General features: G+C 48.0%; 1 protein-coding gene across 2 annotated transcripts in view; it reads left to right on the plus strand.

The window, feature by feature from the left end:
- reep3b (receptor accessory protein 3b) overlaps window positions 1-10,029 on the plus strand; it is an 18,922-nt gene extending 8,893 nt beyond the window's left edge. For both annotated transcript variants that reach the window (XM_027021638.2, XM_027021637.2), the window contains 7 exons: window positions 500-572; window positions 4,459-4,535; window positions 4,841-4,961; window positions 5,473-5,586; window positions 6,654-6,807; window positions 8,529-8,665; window positions 9,201-10,029. In XM_027021638.2, the coding sequence (XP_026877439.1) occupies window positions 4,468-4,535; window positions 4,841-4,961; window positions 5,473-5,586; window positions 6,654-6,807; window positions 8,529-8,665; window positions 9,201-9,287 (681 nt within the window). In that variant the 5' untranslated portion in view covers window positions 500-572; window positions 4,459-4,467 and the 3' untranslated portion in view covers window positions 9,288-10,029. The remainder of the gene's footprint in view (window positions 1-499; window positions 573-4,458; window positions 4,536-4,840; window positions 4,962-5,472; window positions 5,587-6,653; window positions 6,808-8,528; window positions 8,666-9,200) is intronic.
- Window positions 10,030-17,500: the final 7,471 nt, after the last annotated feature.

Below are 17,500 nucleotides of genomic sequence, written 5' to 3' on the forward strand. Positions count from 1 at the left end.
CGAGCGCAGTGTAATAATCCAGGACCAGCTGAGAGCCACAGCTTCCAGATGAAAGGCTCGCTCACGGCCCATCTGCTGGTGGACGAGCTGGTCTCGGGTCAGCTGAGTGCACAGCACCCCTACCCTTTCCGAAAGCACGCAGCACTAGGCCGCATGTGTGTTGCGCTCTGTGTTATGTACCATATGTGCAGTATACTGCAAGGGGGACTCTGTCTTAGTTCAGGGTTGCATGCTCTCTCCGTCTGTCTGTCTGTGTGTGTCATTGCTGTTCTGCTCCTTTTCGGTGGCGGGCTAAGAGAACAGGAAATCTCTGTTTACCTTGTGGATGCAATCAGTGGGAGGAAGTTCAGTGGGTGGCTCTCAACAGCTCAGGAGAGAGAGCGCGCGCCTGGAAGACTCCCTTGCTGTGGATACAAACATTGCTCATACTCAACAGACTATAACAATTCATTCAAGGAAACTAATCTGTCTTTTCTTTTCCTTTTTTCTTGGACTGTAGGTTGGTGTTTGGCAACCTCTACCCAGCGTACTACTCCTACAAAGCAGTGAAAACAAAAAACGTCAAAGAATATGTAAGTAAACTTCATCGTTCACTCAACCCGCTCCTCCCAATCTGAGCTCTGAACGGAGCCCCGGCTCGTGGGCATGCTTGTGTGAGGAGGCGTGTCTACCACACATGCCCGTGATTGGCAGGCACCAGTGGCGTTTTCCATGCGGGAGCCGCAGGCCAAGTGACCGGATCTGTCACCTGAGCCCGGCACTGTGCCCGTCGCTGGGGTCGGCGCCCTACCTCGACCTGTCATTGTGTATATGTATTTGTGGCATTTGTAGTATTGGCTTGTATTGTGTTTGCTTGTGTGTGCATGTGGCCTCTGGCGTGGGTCGTTCTGTCAGTCTGCACTCTCTGCCTCAGGGATGCGCTGTGTTTCAGGGACAAAGCTTTCTGGTATGCATCCATCACGGATGGGGCTGAGACTAGCGCTGTGGATCGATTACACTTGCACATAAAGGACAGATGATATATCAAACATCGGTCCATTAGATTTGACACAAACAAATGTTTTGTTTCTATGCAAATAACTTGGTGGTTGAATGGTGTTGTCTGAATGTCATTTGGCTCTGTATATCTGGAATGAGCTCTAATTAATTAATCATTGCATTGGCACTAAATATTGGACAAATCCTCATTTTAAATTAATACTAATATGTTGAGACATTAAGGCAGTAAATGCTGATACCAACATAGTAACAATACTGCCATGTTTAGACTCTGCGCTTCACCTTTTGAGGTGTGTAGCTCATTTACAAAAACAGGACAAAATCTTAAAATCTCTTTGTTCAGACAGCTTATTGTGACTCATAAATACAGATCTATATTGAGCCGTGATTATTGTGAATCTTTACACACATTATAACAGCTTCGGTGTTGCTGGCACATTATTGTAGCTTTTATCAAACCCACTGATTTGACATGGATGTAAGCAGATCGTACGATGAATCTGGTGCTAAATGGCATTTTTCTCACTAAAAGCACATCAAATGTTCTGTCAGGTGCAGGGTTATGGCTTATCACTTTATATAGCCATAGAGAGACTATTTGTGTCACCATGGGAATATTCCTGGTGTCTAAACAGTGAACTTCTTGTATGACTTTTTCATGCGTTGTTGTGTGATGCGGTTCAGTTGTCTGCGTGCAGTGGGTTGTGTCTCTTGTGTTTTGTGTTAAGTCAGCAGCAGTGTAGCTCCTATGGAGTCCCAGATCCTTCAGCTCCTTCAGAAATGTTCCTTTGTCATAACCGTTGCTGGCTGTGCTTGTTACGTTGTCCCAGTAACCTGGGAGACGCTGTCCAGTCCAGGCGACTGAGTTACTGCTCCAGCAGTCCGAGCTATAGTTCCTCTCCCGATCAGAGTTCTATAAGCTCAAACAAGCTGTTTGTGTGTGTGGCATACGTGTGTGTGTGGCATACGTGTGTGTGTGTGTGTGTGTGTGTGTGTGTGTGTGTGTGTGTACGTACGTTTGTGTGCGCGCATGTATGTGTGTTTGCAGCTGAATGATGTAATTCATTGCAGCATTTCTGAAATGAAGCCTCAAGGCTATAACAAATATAGCCTGAGCAGAGCTGTAGCCTACTTTAGAGCTGAGCTAAGCTGGATTTATCAACCTGCATATCTCTCTCTCTCGCTCTCTCTCTCGCTCATTCTCCCCCTCTCTCATTCTCTCTCTCTGCTGCATGTTAGCTTAATTACATCCAAGCCTGGACCCTCACCATGCTGAAAGTAAAAAAGGGGGAGAAAAAAAAAAGAACATTTCTTTCTGCCCACAAAAGTTTTTCCGGAGCACAGCACGGGATGCAGAGTGGAAGCCATGTTGTGGCTTGGTCTTGGAGCTCCTCTGGCTGTCTTGCTGAAGGAGTGACCACAGTACTCTGGTTCAGTCCTAACTTTGTGCATCTCCTAGTTACCCATCGAAACAATGGACAGGTGGCTCCCCGTTGACTCAACTTAGTCTCACAACACCGGGATTTGCTGAAACGGGCACACCGGAAAAACCTGTTTCTTCCTCTTTAGTGTAGGTTTTTTGTTTGTTTGTTTGTTTGTTTGGTTTTTTTTGATGAAGAGGCAAAACTAGGAAAAGGAATTTAAAAAGGAGGGTTGCTGGCAGCCAGAGGTTACAGATGTTTGTGCCATTCCCTAAAATACTGAGTGTTCGAATGGAAAGTACATTTCTGTAAAGTCGAGTTTTACTGGCAGAGCCCTGGAAAACACAAGTGAGCATTCCAGCACGAGAGAGAGCGACGTTTTCATCTCCCCGAATGTTTCATGACTGCGGTTGTGTTTGTCTGTGTGGAGCGGAGACTGAACGGCACACCAGTAATTCACTGACTCTCTCCAAATCGCGTCCAAAATAGCACGGACAAATGATGCTTTGTGCTCCACACTTTACCTCCTTCTCCAGCTCCTTTTCTCTGTATTGTGCCGTTGGCTGGTTTATGCTGAGGTTTAGACGCAGCCCAGACTGGCTGGATTTGGCGTCTGGTTCCGAGTCTCTCTGCGTGTTGAGCTCATGCGTCCTTCGTTAAATGTTGCGTCTCCGCGATGCGTAGGAAAGTTGTGCAGAGATGAGCCTTCCCCACAGCGGAGGGCGTTTTGTTCTGTCGTGAGTGACGCCAGGCGGTGAGTCGTGCCCTGGCCGTTCAGCTTGGCTGTTGTACAGAAGCGCCGTTTCAAACCTCGGCAGTTTTTTAGAGCAGTCTGCTATGTGGATCAGTAAGGCAGCGCTGGACTGGAAAGGAATGCTTGGACTGGTCGTTGGCCCAGAGCTGGAGAGCCCTCCACCACTGTCTCTCCTGCAAGGTGGGATGCCTCACTCGCACATTCTGCTGATGTCCCACATACCTCTCCAAGTAATGGCTGATTGATAATAAATGGTGTTGCCCAGAGGAATATTACCAGAAAAGGCCCACAGTGCATGTTTGTATCGCTTTATTGGTGTGGTTAGAAAAGAAAGGGGAAAAGGTTTGGGGAATTTTTTTTTCTTTTTTTTAATGCATGCCACAACTGTTTCCAGAACAGTCCTTGTTCACACCGAGCTGATTTTGATTGACAGTTTGTCACCCCAACGGTTCCTCCCCCTCTGGCTGATGCAATGCATCGATCATTCTCGGACCGCTCGAGGTTCACGAGCAGGTCAGCAATTAAACGCGATGCTGCCCATCAGGCCTGTCATGCGGCCCCTGCACGGATTCGTTTTGCTTTGTTCAGCGAGGCTGAAAATATCACCTAATACCTCGGAGAGCCTCACCCTAGGCCTGGGGGGTGGGAGGGGGGTATCACATGATCGTCTGCGCCACCTTTTGAAATTGAAATGCTAAGGAGCCCCTGTGAACGCCTGCCTCTGCTCCGAGCCGCGGGAAGAGAGGGCTCTGGCACAGCATACAAAGCAGGGCCTGCTACAGCGAAGGGGGGGAGAAGCGTAGGAGGGGAGAAGGAAAACGACAGGGAGAAAGGGAGAGGGAGAAAATGAACGGCAGAGTGGGGAGGGAAATTAAAGTCACGGCCGTAACGATTTTCTGTTTCGCACCGCTGTGTTCCGTCTCGTGCCAGGAAGAGACGTGTGATTGGATTTACATAAGGGATCCGCTCGGCGTGGCGTGATTAGGCATGCGCCCCGCCAAAACGTAAAGAGGATGGTAGGCAGGGTGGAGTTGGTGCAGCACCACATTAAGATGTGTACAAAGTGTCCTGTGTTTTGTCTTTTACAAGACTAACAAACAACATGAGTCTCTTTGTGTACGCGACAGTAGTACAGTTCAAACTGCATACAGTACATTAACCTTGGTGACATCATTTCTCTCCCTGGTTTTGATTGGTGTTGATATCACATGCAGTTTTGGTAAGATGCTATGTATGGACATGTGAATTACACAGCTTCTCTCCAACCCCTGACCCCCGACACAGGTCCGCTGGATGATGTACTGGATCGTGTTTTCACTCTACACAGTAGTGGAGACCATCTCGGACCTCACCATAGCCTGGTAAGACTGAAGGATGGCTAATGGTGCCTGTGACCCTCACTTCACACCAAGGCTCCAGCTGTCTCCACACTTCTGATTAGTGTCACACTACACAACTGTTTTGAATTAGGAGCTCCCTGGTTTTGCCCTACATCAAGAAACATAAAAATCTATATAAAAATGTTTTAAAAACAATCATGCTGTAATGAAATTAAGTCGCCTTTTTAATCTCTAAAATCAATTTGTTGTAATACAGGCGTAATGAGTGTAATTATGTCGTCTGATTAATAGGATCTAATTTGTGTGTGTGCGCGCGCTGTGTGTAGGTTCCCCCTTTATTATGAAATAAAGATCGCCTTTGTGATCTGGCTCCTGTCGCCCTACACTAGAGGAGCTAGTCTTATCTACAGAAAGATCCTCCATCCTCTTCTGACTTCAAAAGAAAGGGTAATTTACTCCTTTTCCCTCCCTTCTTCTTTTTAAAGGCATTGTAATTGTCAGAACTACTCCATGGGCCAATCAGACCTCAGTGTTATTGCTTATTAGATATAACGTGTCTTGCACTAATATCGTGAACATGGCCCATTGTTTAAAAAGTATGCAGTTAAATTTAAGATGCGTTATATCGTCATGCGTTTGTGTTATGAAGAGAAGTTTGACCGTAAGCTGTTACGTCTGTTATCCAGGTAAAAAGAATCCTCTATATTTTAAGCATCAGATTAGTTTAACCGTCAGGCTTCTGACACTGCATGGCGAATGGAATTATTTCCTGTTTTTGGCAGCAGTAAGTTGGAAAGGGTGAGGCTGCGACCTCCATTCTTCTGCATTTAAGAATCCGTAAAGAATATCCCGCGTTTGCTGGCTGTTCTCTTTAAACCTGGTGCGGTGTGTACTGCTGTTTTGCAAGCCTGTCTGGCTGAGACTCAGGGGCTCACGACACTCTCTGTTGTGCTTTAAGGAAATTGATGACTACATCATTCAGGCGAAGGAGCGCAGCTACGAGACCATGCTGCACTTTGGCAAGCAGGGCCTAAGTATAGCAGCTACGGCAGCTGTCTCTGCAGCCGTCAAGGCAAGTGTGTGTGTGTGTGTGTGTGTGTGTGTGTGTGTGTGTGTGTGTGAGAGAGGGCGTGCGTGTTCCTGACCCTCGGACAGTGTTCTGTCTCCTCAATATGGCCTTCTAGACATGCGTTTGTTTTCGTGATGTTTCTTTACGTCACCTCACCCCCGATCCAAACCAACCCCTTGTTGCATCAAAAATCGACAAGCGCTTGAGCACAATGCCCCTGATGGAACATCAACACGGCCTCCGTTCACGGGAAAGGTCACGCGGCCTGTCCCGCCCTGTCCCGCCCTGTCCCACCTCGGCTCCCGTCAGAGCAGGAGGTGGCCTTTCGTTTTGCTCCTCGTTCAGGGAGGTTGGGCACGGCGCCTGGCCAGGTCAGGCTTTACAGATGGTGCGAGTGGTCATTGTTTCGCAGGTTGATTTTCTTTTTTTCTGTGTCCCTCTGTCCGTCCACACCCCCTCCTTTTTTATTCGTCCGTGTTCTGTAGTCCTTCTTGAGTCCTAACTCTAGTGTTCATCTCTCCTCTCTTTTTCACATTGTACTGACACACTGTCCCCTAGGACCTCTGCCCTACAGCTCTCTACGATGGAGGTAATGGTTTCCAGTCTGAAGCATGGGAAAAGATGTCGTCCACGTGATTTTTTATTTTTTTTTCTTGATTTTTTTTTTTTTTTTTTTTAATCTTTGTTTCCCGTTCTTTAATTTTTCAAACAGACTTACACACACATGGCGCTCCCCACTAATGATCCCCATGTTCTTAAACTCTACATCTGCTCAGTAAGGCCCAGCCTTTGTTCATCCACACAGCATCCACTGGCCTTGCACCTTGTGGTGCCTTTAGGCCTCTTGGACCACTCACTGCTGATTCATTCACTCATAAGCATGCTTCTCTGCTTTGGCAGGTTTGTGAACATGGTGTGATAGCATTGTGTGTGTGTGTGTGTGTGTGTGTGTGTGTGTGTGTGTGTGTGTGTGTGTGTGTGTGTGTGTGTGTGTGTGTGTGTGTGTGTGTGTGTGTGTGTGTGTGTGTGTGTGATGTAGTGTTTAACTTTGCCGTGTTCTCTGTCCGCAGGGCCAGGGCGCCATAACGGAGAAGCTGCGGAGCTTCAGCATGGCCGACCTGTCCCAGATCCCGCAGGATGATGCCAGCGCTGCACTGTTCCCAGCCTACTCTGGCGCCAACCCGGCCCGCAGGGCTGCGGGAGCCTCCCAGCCCGACGGAGCCGGTAAACGCCCGCATCTCCTCTCCGAACGCAGCCCTGCGTCAGCTCTCAGCCGCAGTCACGGAGTCTGTGAGATTGTTCCCCCTCCTCTGGTGGTCCGCTGCTCTGCTGCCTCACAGATTAATTAGCTCCCCCATCGTAGCTGGTGTGTTTGAGCCGTCTGTGGCCTTCGTGCTGCTCTGTAAGTCTGGTCTCACCAGCGTGATGGAAGATGCACACACGAGCGCGATGTGCTTTCGTGAAGCTCCTCTCGTAGCGAGCAGCTCCTTTGTCTCCAGCCTGGCGGGCTGATAAGCAAAAGCGGCACGTTGAGAGCGTGAAAGGTCTGGCGGAGTAGCGCGTGTCGCCGCCGCAGCAGGGAAGGGGCGGGGGCGGCCGGCAGCAGAGAGCTACGGTCTGAGCTGAATATCTAATACGCTCTATCTGGCTATGCTAATGCCGCGTTTGAGATTCCGCCCGCGTCCGGGGCGTCCTCGTCTCGTCGGTGACTAGAGCCCGCAATAAAGCAAGCCGCTCTGAAATGCCACCAGCCTTCAGGAGGCGCAGGGACGCAGACAAGGTCGCTGGGATGAGGAAATCCACTAATCCTTAAGGTTTTTGTTTGTTTCTTTCTTTATTATTATTATTATTATTATTATTATTATTATTATTATTTATTATTTATCCCCTACCACAGACACCACCACCTTTTCCCACCCCTGCCCCCCTTTCAGAACGAGGAGGGGCAGACCGAGGGGTCATAAGTGTGTCGTTCAGCCGGTGGTTTGATGTTTGTAGAGGAACAGAGGTCAGTGCAGGGAAAGCCCAGAGTGACTTTTTATGGTTCCCTCTTTGTTCTTTGCCGCGCCCTCCCCCCTTCCGCCCTCATGCACTCGGTCACATTCCTCAGTCATATGAGGCCTGGTCTCTCTTGGCTGTTCCGAGTGAAACAGTACCAGCTTCCAGCCGGCTCAAAACCCCAACGTGCAGCACTGCGGAGTGGAATCCAGCGACAGGCGCGTGAGAGCTACACTATTCTTCCACAACTTTCCTGGACCGTGACCAGTAGATTCGCTCTTGACATGTGAAGGTGTTAAACAAAGGCACAATGTCAGCCCAGACTATTGTTCATAACGATACTGGTGCAGATGAAATGTTTGTGTACACTCAGTAACTCCACGCCATCTTCTGCGTAGGCAGGACGGTGCCCTAGGAAAGGTGGGAATTACTGCAGAAGAAGTAAGGCAGAACAAATTGCACCTTATCCAAATCCAGAGGAAGTTGTTCTGTTTTACTAATGGAAAACATTGATGGGGGTGTGGAGGCAAACAAAGGAGGTTGGTTGGGGGAGACTCAGCTGCTTTCTGCATCTCTTCTGCCCCCTTGTGGTCCAAAAAGGAACAATGCCAGCCCTAGGACCTGCTTGCTGGTGCAGAGTGCAGGCTGCACTGTAGGATGGCAGTCCTACAGGCCATGGCAGTGGGGTGGGGGTGAATGAGATCAGTGGGGTTGGGCTGTGCCCACGTGGCGTGTGGCCTGTAAAAAAACAAAAACCAACTAACATGATGCTATTTCTTTATTTAATACCTTTGTTTAATCTGACTGCCCAACATTCTGCTAAACCTTGGAATAACTAAATATTGTGATAGTGAAAATGTCTTGTATGTCATGTATTTTATGCATGTCACCGACACCTACTGTTATGGTTACACACTTAATGGGGTTGTTTCTGTCTGTGTGTCCAGAGTATTACCAGTATGAAAACGAAGAGCGGACTGATGAGGATGGAGAGGCTTTCTTCTCTGAGGACGAAGCCATGACTCAGCGTGGCGTCAGACGATCTCAGAGCGTCAAACACACACGCTCCAAACTCCGCAAAGATGTACGAGTACTGACTGTGATGTCTTGAGCTGATTGATAGGGGCAGCGGCGCCCAAGCCTGCTGATGGTGCATGTTCCCAGTGCAGGGGTGCGAGTCCAGGGGCTGAGCTAGATTTGCCCCTGTTTGGGTCGCTTCCTTACTTTAACCTTCAAACTCAGTTGTGTTCGTGTACGGTACAGAGCTCATAACCGCAAGTGCAGCACCAGCCCACCGCTTTTAGTGATGACCGAACACCACGCTATTACGTAGACCCTGGGTTTGGTCATGACTGAACATCGCGCTGTTACGTAGACCCTGGGTTTGGTCATGACTGAACATCGCGCTGTTACGTAGACCCTGGGTTTGGTCATGACTGAACATCGCGCTGTTACGTAGACCCTGGGTTTGGTCATGACTGAACATCGCGCTGTTACGTAGACCCTGGGTTTGGTCATGACCGAACGCCGCGCTGTTACGTAGACCCTGGGTTTGGTCATGACCGAACGCCGCGCTGTTAAGTACTCTGTTGTAAATCTTTGTGCTGTGCTCCCCGCAGGCTCGTTACGGATCTCTGAAGATCAGAGGGAGGCGGAGGGCAGCAGTGACGACAGCGATGTACACCAGCACCAACACTGACCAGTGACTACTGTCCCCAGGGAGCCCGATCCAGCAGGGCCTAGCGGTGCGCACTTGCTCCCTGTAATGCCTGTGGGTTCCAGTTTTATTTGTTTTTCAAAAAAATCCACTTTTTAACCAACACGTTTATTTATTTCTGAACTCCAACTTTTAACCAAACACAAGTGTGCACATCTGCAGTAGTATCATGTGCAAAAATGCAGTGTGAAAATTTGAGGAGCTTTTTTGTTTACTCTTAGGTTTTGGGGTTTTTGTAGCCTGGTGTTGCTCTTTCTGAATTTGACATTCAGATTTGATATGTTGTATTATTTTTTTAGAAGTATTTTTATAGTAATTATGGTCTAAAGTGCTGAAAACTAGTAGTGTATTCCCTTGGATGTGGGTTTTGTACTCTCTGCTTGTACTTGTGCTGCCTTATGTAATTTAAAATAGATTTTTCTGATTGCTAAATCACTGTTGTATTGACACACTTGAATCCAATCAAACCAAGTTTCCCTTATCATTTAAATGGAAGAAAGAAACCCAAGCAGAGTGAAATTCTGTTGAACGTTAGCGACCTTTAAAATTTGTTGCATCTTCCCAGGGGGAGATAGATATACATACATATACACACACACACAGATACCAAAGTGTCGAAACCCACTCTGTCTGCTGGATGTCCAACTGAAGTATGAAGTGCCTGGCTGAATGATTCCTTCTAAATTAATGTGTTGGTATGATTGAATAAACTTTTAGGTTTGTAAATCAAACTGCTTGGTGTTCTTTGTTGTAAACTTTCCCCTCTAAACTGGTACCGGTTCTATAGGCTGGACTGGTCAAGCTGCTTTGTTTCTCAGGCCCGTCTCATGTACAACTCACGGCCTCAGATGCCATTCCCTGAATAAGGGATGGAGAAACAGACTGTCATAACTAAATGTCTCATTTTTGAGTCCAGGCAGATGATGAAAGCCAAGCTATAATAAGGAATTGTGATATCTGTACGATGGTTGCTGACTCCAAAACAATCCATTGCCCTCAAAGTTTAAAGGCCGAGTTTGTCTGCCCCCCACTTGCTCTAATGACCGTGTTGGGCTGCCGTCTGTTCTGCATGGAGGTTGCTGGCGTGGTCGGTATTAATGGACTGGGGGCTTCCGTCTAACGCAGCTGGCTCAGGGCTCTGGACGCTGCAATCTTGATCCACGGCCGGTTTCCAAAAAAGTATAATTAGCCCTGCTCTCCGGCTGGGAAGGATGGTGCCGTGTCTGTCTCGTCTCGTTAGGAGCGCTGTTTCTCCAACACTGTCCCATGTGACGTCGATGTTACCTGTGTTGGAGGAAGCACGTGATGAACAGGTTGGCTACTTGTCATCTTCAACAACACAATGTCATTGTACAAAATAAAAGTCTTGTATCATCTTACCTGGAGGTCCAGTGCCACCACTATGCTACTCAATGCTGCAAAGTGATACACTGTAGACCTAAAGAAACAACCAAGAAATAGCCTTGTATTAACCACTTTTTATTTGCTTCTGTTTCCAAGAAACAAACACACTCTATTGTGTACTGAACATTTTACATTTTCTGTGTTTTGAATTGGTCAGTTCTTGACAGTCCACCTTCTCACCTTATGTCATGTATATTTTTTTGTCCTTACTACTAGAGGGGAGGCTTTGTGCTGTTTTAAAGAGCACAAAATCAGATATCAGATGCATCCTCTCAATTTTAAAGCCTTTGATGGTTTAATAAGACTATTTCAAAGTGATCTAATGAAATATGAACTTTGTTAACTTTGTATAAATTGGAAATGAAACCTGAGCTCACAGGTACTGAACATTCTGTGAAAAATATAAATCTATAATGCACAAAGAGACCAGATGTAAATGACTTGTCTCGTTGTAACGGGTTATTTTTTTAGGATGGCAGTGTGTGGGATACAATCATTCCACTAGGGGGTGCTACAACAACACCTAATATTCCTTTGCTCCTAACGCCCTCAAGTTCATGCTTTGCTACAAAATACTCTTCAATTGAACGGATCACAGTTCCCATGAACATTCATGTTCTCTCAGAAGACTAGAAAAGCACAATCTTGTCCATCCACGAGGGCTCCGACCTGACCCAAGCTCAGCGGGTATCACATTACATGTGCCACTTCCGGCATGTGTAGGGTTTGGCTTTGTTTCATAATTAGTGAAAACAAATGTATTATTAGTAGTATTGTTCTTGTTGTTGTAAATCATAAATGCTCTTAAAACATTTTGAATACATTTTTAAGTCAAGATATCTATAACGTTTTGCATACATGCACACACATTTTCTCTCACTCTGCCTAATCGATGTATGTAACAGAATCTATCTAGTAAAATGTTGTCAATGGATGAAAAAAAAAAACAAGTCGAAAATGGGCTTGTTTTTAGCTTAGCAGGACTTTGACACAAGCCTAATGCTTCTTTTAGCCTATATTCACTTTGTAGTGCTAGTAGCTTCTAATAGTCCTGTTAACCTTCAGATAACTATTAAAACCAGCAGATTACAGATTGTTAAAACAATCAAAACACAACAGTCCATGTATTTTTAATCAATCACACAGCAGGTGAAAGCTTTGAAAAAACAGAGCTGTGTTACTTGTGTTACTGTGTTACTTTGTTAAGAGCAAAATAAATTGTGTGATTTGAGGTTTTGTTCATGTTAAGCTCGAAGTTTGTCAGTAGCAGTGGGACTCTGTGGTTTGAGTCTCAGGGTGTCAGGTTCAGGCTTCAGGTTCAGGTGTGTGCTGTCCTTCCTATTCCAAAAGGCTTCACAAAAGTAAAACGGTCCCAAATGCCAACTTGCCAAACTCCTGATATAGTAAATCATTACTATAAACACACGCTCACACACACACTCATGGAAGGTGGCTGACCTTCAAGGTTGTGTCCAGGCTATTCTGTTATAGCTGAAGGCTCCCAGTCTAAAGGTTTTGCTGTCAATGCCTTGTTGCGCTGCGGAGATGACGGAGAAACAGGTTTTCGTCCAGTCTGGCCCTGCACTCCCTGACACCTCTGAGCTCAGCTGACCCCTCTCCCCTCGATACACTTTGCACCTCTATCGCTCGGACACCTCACCCACCACCGCCACTGCTGGAAGGCAGGGGGCGGTCACCTGCCCATCTCTGCCCTGTGTGGAAGGTGCCGGCATAGTGTAGCAGACATTTATTTTTGCAAACAATATATTTAGAAAAAAATGTACCACCCTTCATATGTATGTACAGATGCATATTTGTGTCTAGAAACCAAGAAATCTTATTTAATGCTTCTCATAGCCTTGTGTTATGTCAGCAATTGTCTCCTCAAGTTCCTCATTGGTCTATCTTAACTGCCCAAACAAAACCCAGATGACTTTTTATTAGGAGAGATACTTGTGCCACACGTGTTTGCACACACACGTCCCAGAAACCAAAACAAGAGTTCATAAACGGGTTCAGTAGAAGGTCAGTCACACACTTAACACACACAGCACTGTCAACCGCTGCTCACAAAATGTTTCCTTAATTGTCTGAATTATATGGTAGTTGTTCCCTTTCTCTGCCTCCCACCCCCTTTGGTAGTCCCCCTGACCTCTTCAGGACCACTCAGGTGGGTGGGAGTGAGTGTGTGAGTGTGTGTGTGTGTGTGTGTGTGTGTGTGTGTTAGGTGTGGGGGAGGGGAGGAGTTATGTCTACACTGACCCAGGGCTGAACTTTACTGAGACTTCCTGTTGTAGCAGTAGACTGTGTGTGTGTGTGTGTGTGTGTGTGTGTGTGTGTGTGTGTGTGTGTGTGTGTGTGTGTGTGTGTGATGCTGTAGAGAGGTGCAGATGGCAGCATCTCTTCTTTCATTCTCTCGTTATACCACTGCACACAATCTCTATCTGGTGTTATTGTCACTTTGTTATCAGGACACTTCAGGGCAAGAAAAGGTCAGTTTTCCTTATGTGGCAATCACGGTGCTTCCCATAAACCCGTTTATTACAGCCCACATCAGTGTAAAAGCACCATTAAACATATTAAACATGAAAAACTCTCAAAGACTGAGCACAGGACTCATCATAGGCCCTTCCATAGAAGGCTGTGTGTGTGTGTGTGTGTGTGTGAGTGTGTGTGTGTGTGTGTGCATGCGTACGTGCGCGCACGTGTGTGTGTGTGTGTGTGTGTGTGCATGTGTGTGTGTCTGTAAATGAGCATGCGTTAAGGGCTAAGCAAACAGAGCCGCCCCTCAAAGCGAAAGCACCCGTCATAAATCGATGCTGGCGACAGCGGACAGCGCACCTCCTCAGGCCTGGCTGGCTGCCTCCCCTCCCCTCCCACTCCCTTGCTCCTCCCCCACATCAGCACTCCAGCAGGCTAGTTCAGAGGCACCCGTACCTGGCTCCACCACAAAGCTGCCGACTCGTATAGGCCCCACCCTCCACACGGGCCTGGGAGCTGGGCTCAGGGCATCCAGGGTGGTGACGCGTCAGCTGGGGTCCTTTGCTGAGATGCCAGGTCACGGGGCCATGTGGGAATGTTTGGATGGGCTCCTGTTCTTCCGGATGTACCAAGGAGAGCCTTGTGGTTTTGTTACTTAATGGGAGCAATCCAACCAAATGGGAGAATTTTACCCTCTCTCTCTCTCGCTCTCTCTCTCTCTCTCTCTCTCTCTCTCTCTCTCTCTATCTCTCTCTTGCTCTCTCTCATACACATGCATGCACGTGCACAGCTGTTCTTCACAAGCCTGATGATCACCAATAAACAAAAAAAGTTCACATTCCCAAAGGTGGCGGGGTCAAGACCTCAAAATAAAATGGACAAATCTAACTGTGGACTCAACGCGTGCTGCCGGGCCAGGAGGCGGGTGGGCTGAGGAGAGAGAGGGTTGCTGTGTGTGTCTCTCAGAGGTTTCCTCTGAGTGTCCCTTTGCTGACCTTCCCTCCTCAGATGACCGAGGGGACTGTGTGTGTGTGTGTGTGTGTGTGTGTGTGTTTGGTGGGACCGTACTGCCTCACATATGTTTTGCTTTCTCACCTCCGTAGTTTTCAGGAGCAGGAGCAGGTGCTACCAGCACCCCTTCTACCCCGCTCCTGCCCCCTAGTCTGCTGGAGGAGGCTCTGGAGCTTGTGTGGGGTGGGGATGGTTGGGGTACTGGGACCATGACGGCCAAGTCAAGGAGAACTCGTCAGGGGAGCAGACTCCGCCCCTGCTCTGCCCCTAGCCCGCCCCCGCCCCCTCCCACTGAACTCTGGGCTTGACCCCATCTTATCGGTCGCTTTCACACTCGCTGTGGCTTCTGTTAATTACACCGTGTATTGGTGCATCCTGTCAGTGGGCACCTTGGCTCAGCCACCTTATCGCACAACATGAGCAGCCACCAAAGGAGAACCCCCTCCCCCACAGCCACCCCCTCCCCTCCACCCCCTGTTCAGAAAGTTTCTTACTTCCATAATCACATGATGAATCTTTTGACTTGAAGACACCATGGGTAGGAGGGAAGCCCTGTTGTGCTAGTTTTAGACCCTCCTTGGTCAGCTGCCTTGGGGGCACCTCCCAGCAGCCTTTTGGGCATGCAAAAGGCAGGTAGAAGGTCAGTGCACTCATTCAGCGGGTGGGGGCTTCTTGTATGTCTGAGGTGATACTGCCCCCAGTGTTACATAATCTCGGAGCCGAAGTTAACGGGACATAAACTAATTTGGTCTAGAGTTTAAAGAGAGTTTAAACACATGAGCAGCGTTCATGCCAGCCAAGTGCTCCCAGCTGAACCAGCGTTAACAGACTGTGTTAAATATTCTGCTTTCTACTTCCTCCACAAAGTCAACACAATAACCTTTTCAGCTCACTCCTGAGCTTGGACTGCCAGGTGGAGCGTTTTCGGGGTCAGCCTCCCTGTGCAGTATCCCAGGTGAGCCCCTTACTCCTGGCTCGCTCTTTGATGGACGCCTGGCTCATCCGTGGCCCACCTGAGGTCGGCAGGCGTGCCGCAAGACAACAGAGGAGACGTGCATTGTCCCAAGGCTTGTGACCGGCGCTAGGTTCAGCCAGAGGTCAGGGAGGTCATGGAGGGCATGGCTCGTTCCCGTTGAGAGTTCTTCCTCTGCGGCACCCGAGCAGCTTTGACACTGCTTGACTCAACTTGTCTCGGTTTTCAGAGGTGAAATACAAATGACTTGCACATAACTCCATGTAAGACAACAATTGTTTGAGCCCATCATTAGTCGAGAGCGTGTCCTGCTGTAGCAGGAAAAAGCCCATTATAAGCACTCTGCTCCAGCTGGAAAGAACGAGGCCTGAAACAGAATGAGGGCTGCCAGCTTTGAAGCTCAGGTCGACCAATAATAAGAAGCCATTTGAAATCCTGCCTCAGGATTTCAGGAATGGTGTTTCCATGCTAAGCGGTAATGATGTTTCACTGATGTCATGACGCCATTAAATGGGTATTTGCAGAATGCTAACGCTAGCGCTGATCATTTTGATAAAGCATGTTCTGTTACAAATGCATCCTTGATGACAGACACTTAATGCCTTTCACTGAAAGTCCAGCGTATTTCATCACTAAGCAGCACAGTCCCTCACAGACAGAGCCTTGCGTCTCCATCAGACTCACTAGCCATCTCGACTCCATTCTGTCTCCTCTGCCCCAACCGTTCCGCTCACACTGCACTTCACGTGTGAACACTACTGAACGTTACACTCTATGACATAGGTGAAGAAACTGATTTATTTAGGTTTATTTGCCTTTAAAATAAATAATCATTTGCAAGAATGTCTTTATTTGAAAGACCATAGCCACATCACCTAAACGTATTGATCCATGCTCAAGTATGGGATCAACAGTGATGATTTGTAATTAGTAATGATTAGGTGATGACCAGGCCTTCCCCAAAGTGACAGTGAACAACTGTCAGTTTGTCTCTTAAAGAAACGAATGGGACATGGGAACTCTCACTCCTGCCTGTTCTCTCTGTATTTTACAAGCTGACTGCGCGGTTTCCTGAAGAGCGGAGGGGAAGGTGGGTGTTGGGGGTGGGGCCACAGGGCACGTGTGGCCCAGACACCGGGTGAGTGCATTCCTCGTGAATTCTGGCTGAACTCAGGAATACAGTAAAACAGTGCATCCCTGCCAGGGACAGATGGAGAAGGATGGTGCTCTCTGCATCCTGGCGAGGTGAACCGTAGGGCAAGCCGGTGAGAAAACCCCGAGCAAGTCACGTCACCCTGCCAAGGACAAGCCCCTACTCTGGTCTTCTGACCCCTCTCACATCTCCTCTCACCCCTAGAAAGGAGACAAGACAGTCCTTTGATGGTGACAATGAAAGATGGCTGATGCTAAAGCAAACACTCGGCTATGATCGATTATTTGATGCACGGCCTCGACAAAAGTGAAAATGGATGATGAACGCCTGACCAAGCACATGAGGGCGGGAGGTCTCCAAGCCAAGAGAGCAAGCTAATGGAAGTCTCCAAAGAAGCACTGTTTCGGGAAAAAAACTTTGGGGGGAAATGAGTAGAAAGGGATGGAGTGATGATCCATCAAGCCACAGTGTGCACTTTGTGTCCGCTCAGAGACACACGCGGGTGTCATTAATAGAAATGTATACATTCTGATAAACCATGACCCCCCTGGTATTGGTAAGAATAGAAATATTTATCTTTAGATGTAGCTTGTCCTAAGAGAAGAGGTGTGGAGCACCTTTCTGCCTATTTGTCCTCACTGTCATGTTGATTAGTGGGGAGACTACGACCGGCATGAAATGCATGATGGGTAAGACAGGATTGCCTCACCCTGCAAATTATGGCCCGTAAAATGGTGTGTATCAAAGCATGTTTATAGCTGAGGCTGTCTTTGGTGCTTGTACCTTTACAGCCCCAGCGAGCCTGAAGATCTGAGGCCCCTGTCTCACACCGAGGTTCGTTACGACCTGAATGTGTGTCAGAGTGTCTTCACACGGGTGTAAAATGCAAAGTAGCCTCGGGGACGGAGAAGAGGGAAGCGCTGCAGTTCAAAGAGCACGAGGCGCTGTGCTGCCTCTTATCTCCCGCTCTTCACGGGGAGGTGGCGTGTCACCCCACATGACACGTCTCTAATTGAAAGCGCGAATGGCAGGTTTGGCATCTCCATGCCTCGCTACTGTGAGCCTCACGCCGAGCGCAAGCAAAGCGAGACGGCGGGCCGAGGCAGCAGGACAGATAAGAGGTCGGTCGGGAGGCCTGCGGTGGCAGGGTGTCTCTGCCCTCCTCTCCCACTCCTCCGCC

This window comes from Electrophorus electricus, chromosome 14 (genome assembly GCF_013358815.1).
Source record: "Electrophorus electricus isolate fEleEle1 chromosome 14, fEleEle1.pri, whole genome shotgun sequence".
NCBI classification, from domain to species: domain Eukaryota; kingdom Metazoa; phylum Chordata; class Actinopteri; order Gymnotiformes; family Gymnotidae; genus Electrophorus; species Electrophorus electricus.